The 9037-nt window shown below is 42.9% G+C and overlaps 1 protein-coding gene across 1 annotated transcript; it reads right to left on the bottom strand.

Moving 5' to 3' along the window:
• Positions 1–2591: 2591 nt before the first annotated feature.
• galr1a (galanin receptor 1a) lies at positions 2592–5066 on the bottom strand. Its single transcript, XM_073484277.1, has 3 exons — positions 4413–5066; positions 4032–4097; positions 2592–2945 (listed from the first exon to the last, which is right to left on the bottom strand). The coding sequence occupies exons 1-3, from the start codon at positions 5064–5066 to the stop codon at positions 2592–2594; spliced, it is 1074 nt and encodes a 357-aa protein (XP_073340378.1).
• Positions 5067–9037: the final 3971 nt, after the last annotated feature.

The raw sequence follows: 9037 nt of genomic DNA on the forward strand, positions 1-9037 counted from the left end.
TATCTGCCACACCATTTAAATGCTGCATTATTTTTTACTCTGTACATGTACGTGATGTTCCCTGGTATAGAGCCAACGTATGTACATAGTACTCGGCCTTCAGATATACCAAACAATTAGCGAGCAGAGACAGATCTCCGGATGGTCCCTATAGGAAGAGAACAGTGCCTCTTGTGTTTTATCAGGACCACGGGCCTGAATGAAAGGTAAACAAATTAAATGCATCCGTTTGAGACTGAAGGTGATTTTTTTGTGAATCTAATCGTCTGCACTCGTTTTACAAAAGGCAACTTAGAAAAGGTTCAGTCCATCTCGGTGAGCTCAGCTGTGGCTCGTCTCAGTTTCAACTTCAGTGGTTGGGAATGTGAAGTCTTATGGAGGTCCTGAGAGGCAAGAGAAAGACAAATCTGATGATCCATTCAAGTCTAAATCTGATCTAAATTGTTTTATTTCCAGTGTTAATGACTAATCAATAGGTTGAAAAAGGTTTTGACTGAGTTATTTCTTTATTTTTTCTGTAACACTTTAAAATAAGGTACATGAAACATCTGAGTAGTTACTGAGGAGCGAGTAAGGAATGAGTCAGGAACGACTTGATAGTTAATGAATTATTAATGAGTAATTCCTCAATAGCTGTGATTTAAGGAGTATAGGGTAGATAATGATGAGATATAATATATTAATGAATCATTAGGTAATGATTAGTTCATTAATATCTGTGAATCAACATACTGACCACATTCTTCATGAGTTGTTCTCGATTAATCCAGCTGAGTGGCACAAACTAGTGACGACTCGTTAATTAGTAATTACTTAATCATTAGCCAGTCTTTTTATGTACCTTCAAGTAAAATGAGACATCCTGCTGAGCAGATACCTCATAGAGTCATTATATGGCGGCTGGTTGATAGTTAGTATGTTGATACACAGATATTAATGAACTAATCATTACCTAATGATTCATTAATATATTACCTCCCACTCTGTTCTGCAGTAACTCATCATTATCTACTGTATAACCCTGAAATCACAGTTATTGAGGAATTACTCAGTGACAATTCATTAACTATCATGTTGTTCCTGATTCATTCCTCCAATGATATAATTGGAGTTTTGTTTTATGGCTTCTTACTTTTAGACTTTTTTTCAGGTTTTTAAAAGAATATTTTCACTTTTCAGGCAATAAAACTACTCAAAGAAAAGTGTTCACATTTGGTTTCACGCAGGACAGGAGCAGTGATGATCACCAAAAATAAAAAATCCTCTCCGTTTGAAGTTACATGTGATGAGAAACCCAGCGCGAGCTGACGAGAACTCACATCAGGCAGACTACACTCGCCACCACCGCCGGGCACAATACCAAGTTTTTAGGGTTTTTTAGCTTTATGCGAGGGCCTTCTTTCCAGCGGTGAAGTATGTTAAGTCATGAACACGGGAGAGAAAACAACTCACATTAAACTGGAAAATGGATAACCAGAGATTGAGTTTCTCATTTTCTTCTCAGCGCTTCTGTAAGAAGTGTATTCATCGCTGGCTGCAGCAGTGAGACCACACAGCTATCCAAAAATAAGAAAAAAACATTTCTCAGAATGTGTCCCACTGGGAGCTCAATTTAAGAAGATTACATTTCACTTCAAACTGTGCCTTTCACAATGACATTTCAAATGACTTTATGGCACCGACTGTGTTCTCATAACCAAACTCAGAACTGAAGCATGAAGGATGCACTGATATGTGGCTGTTAAATAACAAGAAATGTGCTGCAACACAGTGACGTCCATACGGGATAAATTCACACCTCATGATGTGATGTTCAGTTCCAGTGCATGAAGCTGTGTGGCTTTCACGTCACATTATGAAGGTTATAGAAGCCGATGGGTGCACAGCATACCTGATTTTAATGCAGGAGACCAGAGTCTGCATCCCGTCACCAGACTTTTTATTACATGTAACAATTATCTATTCCTAAACAACACCAAGTATTTAAGGACACAGTTTGTTTGCCATAACCAGGATCTCTCTCTAGATCTCACCTTCACCATACAGTCGATATGTGCAGATATTTTAAAAAGAAATCATGTTTTTCATGGAATTAAATGTAAATAACTAGAATTAGCACATCGTGGTTTTATGCTGCCGCCCACCAGTCGAGTTTCTGTTCCAGGCTGTGGCGTTGAATAATGACCAGAACATGTTTTGCAGATTATTATGATGCCACCTCTGACATTTGTATGCCAAGTTATATCGTAATTATCGTATGAATTCTTGAGTTATAAAATGTGTTTGTGAGGTCACAGTGGCCTTGACCTCTGACCTTTGGCCACCACATTTGAAGAAATTCTACAAATGTTTTGTGTGTTGATAAAATATCCAAAGTATGGTGGCACTGAGTAAAAGGTGATGTTACTGAGCGTGACAGAGCTCCGTACCAGTGATAAGATCAAGCAGCACAGCTTACAGTATGTTAAAAAAACAATTATCTGCTGATATATCAGGTCTTTAAGTCTCGAATATCAGTTTATGTATCGATCTCAGAGGTCCAGTTTCAGTCCGGCTCTACACAGAACACAGAAGATCCATCAGCAGCGACATCATAGCATCTTACTGATCTGAGAGTCGTGAGCTTTGAAGGTCACACTGATGTTGGTGGACGGCGCCTTCTCCACTCGGCTGCGGAGGTCTCTGGTGTCGTGCACGGGACACTTGCTGGGCACCCGGCACCAGAAAACCTGCTTGTAGGAAGTCCTGAAGTTCTCGGACAGGAAAGCGTAGATGACGGGGTTGACGGAGGAGTTGCTATAGGCCAAGCAGTGAGCCACCATCCTGAAGACGAAGGAGGCCTGGTTCAGGGGGAACGAGCCAAACTCCACCCACAGGTGGACGATGTGGTGGGGCAGCCAGGACAGACAGAAGACGACCACCACCACCAGGACTGTCTGCGCCGTCTGTGGAGGAGATATTGATCGGTGGTATCATATTTCATGTGATCGATAAACGTTACTGTGACAGGGCACTTTGGAGGAAGAGTAATAGAGATAATGATAAGTAATATAATAACAGATCAGATTACAAGATGACAAAACGTTGATTCAACGAAGAGTTTCACTCCTAACTAGACTTTTTATGCAAGCTCAGTCTTCACATGGCCTTTTTAAAAAATATTTTTCAGCAAAGTAAGGACAGAATATGCGGCAACTAATGACTTTTTTTGTTATAGGTTAATCTGATAGTTTTGCTATTATGTATTTAGTCTAAGAAATGTCAAAAAGTAGTAAAAACCATGCAGGCTAACATCTTCAAATGACGGCCCCAACCATATTTGATTTTTGGGGTCGATATGGATATTCGGGAGCAAATGCAATGATCCATTGAATGTGGTTCACAAAACCCTTGAGGGAAGATGGAGGATATTTCATAGTTTAACTCCAAACTTTGTTGTCCAAAATAACATCACTGCTCTCCTTCAATCTCTCTGTGTCTCTTTAATCAGCTGACCATGGCTACTTTGTTTTTCCTTCTTCATTTAACAGTCAGCCAATCATGTCACTCCAGTCTTTAAATCTCCTCTCTGCTGCTGTCAGCTGTCATTTCAGTGCAGATTTTGCATCTCTCCTCCACCCAGTTCGCCTCCAGCCCCTCTGCATATCCAGTGGCCAGGTTGAGTTCACCAGAATCAACTCCCCTTCTCTTGGATCCTGAGGTTCCCTTCATCCATCACCACCACCACCACCACCAGTGTCCAGACTCCATCGGGGAGTTTCCTTTACTACTCACAGCTTCACTGACTCCTCAAATAAGATGTCACCATGGCTGTCATGCAAAGTGCCAACTGCTCACAGGAGCAGTTTGGGGTTCAGTATCTTGCTCAAGGATACTTAGACGTGCAGCCGGGGATCCGGAACAAGCCATTTTTTCAATGCACTGATCAATTAATCACTTCAGCTCTACATGCAGCGGTGCACACTTAACCTTTCAGGCACCACAAACCTGCCAAATACAGATATGCAGACAATACAGCAGCTGCCACCAACCTTCTTTTTGGAGAGCTCTGATTTTTTGGAGACATTCTTCAGCTTTTTGTGCAGATGGTTTAAAACCTGCAGTGATGAGGACAAGATGAAAAATACAGACTGTTGAATTAAAAGGGAATGTTGAATTAAAAGGGATCTGATTGTGCGCATCTTGTTCTTTGTTTTGCCATATTCCTAATTTTAATAAATCAATGGTGCACCAACACATATTAAGGATACATTCAAGACTATTACTGAAAACAGAACAAAGAAAATGTGACTCTTATCGGAACTAAATCCACAATTTTCCATCATGTTTAACTTCGCTGGCATCTAAATTATCTGTGTTTTAAATCCAAACCGTGCGTAATTCTTTGCGCGCTCTGCTTCATGCGCACCCACCTTCGCGTAGCAGACAGATATGAGAGTGAGCGGCAGCAGGTATCCGAAAACAAAGGTGCACATCACGTAGACTTTCCTCTGGTGGTCCGGCCAAACCTCCCAGCAGAAGGTGTTGTTGTCCTCCCTCTCCACGATGCTCTGGTAGTGCGCCACGGGAGCCGCCATCACCAGAGACAGAATCCAGATCAGCACCACCCCGAGCAGGGCATGCCTCCCCACCCGGATCGAAGAGGACTTCCTGGCGTGGACGATGGCCACGTATCTGTCCACGGACATCGCGGACAGAGTGAAGATGCTGACCAGCATGGACACGGTGAAGAAATAGTGGATGAACTTGCAGATGAAGGCTCCCAGCACCCATGTGGGCAGCATGTAGATGGTGGACTGGAAGGGGACGCAGAAGAGCAGGTAGGACAGGTCGGCCACGCTCAGGTTGAGGATGAAGATATTGGTGGTGCTCCTCGGTTGTCCCGGTTTACTGCGCGCCAGCACCGTGATCACCAAGGTGTTCCCGAGCACCCCGAGGATGAAAATAAGTCCAAAGACCAGCAGAGAGATAAAGTTATCCACACCCATCCCCAGGATGTGTTGAGCAGGCAGCCTCGCAGTGTTGGTGTTGAAAGACTGACTCTGGTTCTCCACCTGTAGCTCCATCTTTGTCCTCTTCTGAGGAAAAGTTACATGTTGGTGTAAAAGACGCGCTTCCTCCACATGAAGAGGAGGGATTTTCTCTTGGTGGATGGAGCCCATGCACTAACAGTCTGCTCCCTGCCTTCCCAGGCAACGTCACCGTGCTGTGCGCAGCTGATCCCACCAATACCTTTCAGTGTTTCCACCGACCCGCAGCCAGTGAGATGGGAATAAACACACAGCGTCTTATAAACCAGTTCATCAAACATCCGCTCATATTTGATTAAAACAAGTAAATTAACACCAGTTGCAACACGTTTCCACAATATCTCATCACTGACACTCATAATTCATGACTATGTTACCAAAATGTCTTCATAGAAAAGTGTCAGTTGTTAATATATTCTGGAGGATTTGCTAAAATCATAAATTCACTGTATTCCTCAATGCATCTTAGTCATAAATCACTTGATCTGCAGTGTGATGGACGTGTAAGTCAAGATTAAACAGCCCTCTGCTGCCCTGAGACCGTCAGATATTCCAGTTTTATCTGGATTATCAGAAAACTGCACTATAGAATAGAACAGAATAACTTTATTGTCTCTGGTCTCATCCAAAATACAAACACAAACATGTCCAGATGATTTAAAACAAAAATAAGACACATCACATCAATAAAACAAGGATCTCTCATCCTTACATCTGTCAGTGCTTTATCGGATAGATAGATAGATAGATAGATAGATAGATAGATAGATAGATAGATAGATAGATAGATAGATAGATAGATAGATAGATAGATAGATTGTCGACCATGCTAGTTTAGCAAACACAACTTTACGTTTTTTTTGGGTACAATTTCCAGTTTTATCTTGTGACAGTGCTGTGTTTGTAATCTGTAAAATGTTTCGGCACCACTTGGCACCACTTGGTTAGGGTCGGGAAAACATTTAGTCACCACAAACACAGCAGGTGATGTCCCAACTGGTCTGGTTATTGTGGCCAAAAACACAGCTTGAAATTGTCGAGAGGTCACCTCAAGAATATCCAGTGGCTTACAAATGTTGCTGCTCGAACTGCGGTCACTGGCTCGGCAGCCTTGTTGACGCCAACGTCCCCTCCACCTCCTGACAGGAGAGTCAGGTCATAAACATCTAATGTGGACATGATATGACACATATTGAAATGTCAGTATGGTACCTATGACACGTACAAATGTGAACATATCAGCGGTTTGCAGATTGATCCCATTGTCTCATCTTGAAGCTGGAGTGTCATCAGTATTTTTGGGGCAAAAATTCCAGAACAACATTTCAGCATATTGTAATTGATGTGGTCTGAGAGAGAAATCGACCAATCCTAGCTCGTTTCAGAGAGAGGGGTGCTCCTATTGGCTGTTCTACAAATGCACATGCATGCCTCAGTTTAGGTGGTGAAAGCCCGATTCAAAGCAGAGAATCCTGCAACTTTTTGATAAACATCCGACGCCTCCTTCGCCTGTGACATCGTAGAGTGGGCTACAAAACACGTGTGTGAGCTCGCTCGGCTCCACGCTGAGCTTCAGGCTCATTATTTTTAATGCCATGGCGCTGACATCGACGACTGGCTAAGAGGCACGATGACAAACAGTGGAGTTGATATTTTGAGTGTGCGTTTGTGTGGGTGTTGTGTACTCGTCTCTCTTCCTGTTGTGAGAGGATGTCACAGCTGCCTCTGAAGCCTGCTGTCCTGGGGCTACACAGTGATTGAGGGGCGACGTTGAGAGGACGCGGCGCAGCGAGGAGGAGCGGGGTTTTTGTGATGCTCATTCTGTGGAGAGCGACCAGCTGATGTTCAGACTTGTGGGTTTGGTGAGGTGATACAAGGCAGCAGAGAGAGGTGGAAGGTTTTACCTACTGCAGCTTTAATGAAGTGGTGGTCCTGTGATTGTGTGTTCACTGATGTTTGGTTATCTGTCCCGAGTCCAACAATCATCATCCATCCATTCCATACATCCATTATCTTTTTTAACTTTGGGGCAAAGTTGAAGGGACATCCAGGGTTCAGGGTTGCTTCAAACACTACAAGTGCAAGCATACGGACTCATCACGGAAATAGTTGATAATTTTTTCTCATTTGCCATCGACCGTCCTCAGCCCTCCGTCTGTGTTATTGATCTCGCTCTGACCTGGTCTGGGAACAGCTGTATTATCATTATGCAAGCATGTGAGTCTCAGACAGACCAATGCTGAGAGATCTGGAGGGGGGATAACCATCTGGAAATGACGACGGGGATGATGCACAGGCTATGTAACCTGAGAGCAGAGGCCGATCTTATCTCTGAGTCCGCTTGTCCTCGGGTGATCGTAAACATTTGAAGCTTTTATTGTTTGTACGTTTTGTGAATTCGCTGCTCAACTCGACACAGACTCTGAACTCTTTTCCAGTGTCAGGGTTATGAAGATGAAGATGGGCATTAATGATGAAGATGGAGGTCTAGATCAGGCTGTTTGTGACCAATTCTCCCACCTTGCTATTCGGAAAATTAATAGCAGCTATTACATAATTTTTTTCTGATAATGGGGTAATTATTCTTTTTGGGGGCACAGCGGTTGTTTTGTAATTGGTTTCCTGAAGCAACCTGAAGTTTCCATGGCGACTCTTTACTCCATCGACTGACAGAGATGTTATCCCTCTTTCTGCCAGAGAGAAGAAAAGCACAGTGAAAGCCTTGAGACGGCATCCAATTATGTGAGAAATACGTCAATCATACCTGAAGAACCTTGACAATGTGATATCTGTGATGAGAAAAACAAAGCAAACTCTCGTGTTATATATTTCTGATTATGTCAGCACCATGGACAGTTGGTCTGTCAGCTCATCTGCTCATGGAGCTGAAACCTGCAAAGCTCCTCCAACATAGAGATGATTTCTACCTTCCTTATGCTTCATTTCTTGGATATTTTTGTTATGCCATACCCGAGAACAAGCTTGCAAAAGAAAGTGTTCATTAACAAATAAAACCAAAACTATGAGAGTCTACCAGTCAAACAGGACTACCAGACCTCCATCCCCGAAAAGAAAACTGAGAACAAAGACGGTCTAAAAACGGTCAGGACTGTTTAGTCTGTGGAAGAAAAGAGAGCCACTTCTCCTCCACCCTCCCTTAAATTTGGGTCAGGGCTAATTGCCTGATGAGCAGCACCTGAGAGAATAACAGGAGAAAACACAGAAGCAGAGAGCTGCAACACAACAACATAAGACACAAGCTTGATAAACAACTCAATGTTGAATCGAAAAGAAAATCTTCTTCCTTATCAGGTAACTGTGCCTTCAAATGCAGGATGATCTCTACAATCTTAAAGCAACATTATGTAACTTTACTTTTACCTTAAAGTAACAGCTGCAAAACCATTTTAATGTCGCGATGACTTGCAGAAAGACTGTTTCTGCATTATAACTTCAGTGAGACGGTAGGATTGCAGCACGTTCTGGTGAAATTGGATCATATTTCAGGGAAGAAAGTGATTCACAGAGTTTCCTGAAAGCAACCTGTAACCACTGCGTGCTGTGACTACAGGTCAGCTCTGCTCGTTGCTCGTTGTTCTGCTCGTCAAAGCAGCTTTGAACTGCCAGGAGGTTTTCATGTCCGGGGGCCTGCCTTTACAGACATCATGATGGAGGTGAAGAGACCGAAGAGGAGAGTGTTAGAGGAAGCTTATAAGAGAAGAAGGGACATTGATCTCAGACTGGCTTTTTGTCGATGGCGACAGCTTCTCTAAATTAAAGGCTGCTGCTGAATAGCAACTAATATTAGCTGTCTTGCTAAGTTATATGTCAACTTGCTAGTTTTTGATCAAAAGCAAAGTCAACCCATTTCAACAGAGGTTTAGCTGCTAGCACGTTACAGCCAGGTGTTATTGTCTCTGGTTCAGGTTATGTTAGCTGTTTTCAGGACATAGCATTGTTACTACGTGCTGAGTTTTGTTCGTAGTTAGCATGTTACGTTACATTAC

This window comes from Pagrus major, chromosome 16 (genome assembly GCF_040436345.1).
Source record: "Pagrus major chromosome 16, Pma_NU_1.0".
NCBI classification, from domain to species: domain Eukaryota; kingdom Metazoa; phylum Chordata; class Actinopteri; order Spariformes; family Sparidae; genus Pagrus; species Pagrus major.

Excerpts from the sequence above, each read along its gene's own strand:
- galr1a (XM_073484277.1), bottom strand. The coding sequence starts at position 5,066 with ATGGAGCTACAGGTGGAGAACCAGAGTCAGTCTTTCAACACCAACACT. Across the intron at positions 4,098-4,412 it reads TATCTGTCTGCTACGCGAAG|GTTTTAAACCATCTGCACAA; the intron begins GTGGGTGCGCAT and ends TCATCACTGCAG. Across the intron at positions 2,946-4,031 it reads CAGAGCTCTCCAAAAAGAAG|ACGGCGCAGACAGTCCTGGT; the intron begins GTTGGTGGCAGC and ends TCTCCTCCACAG.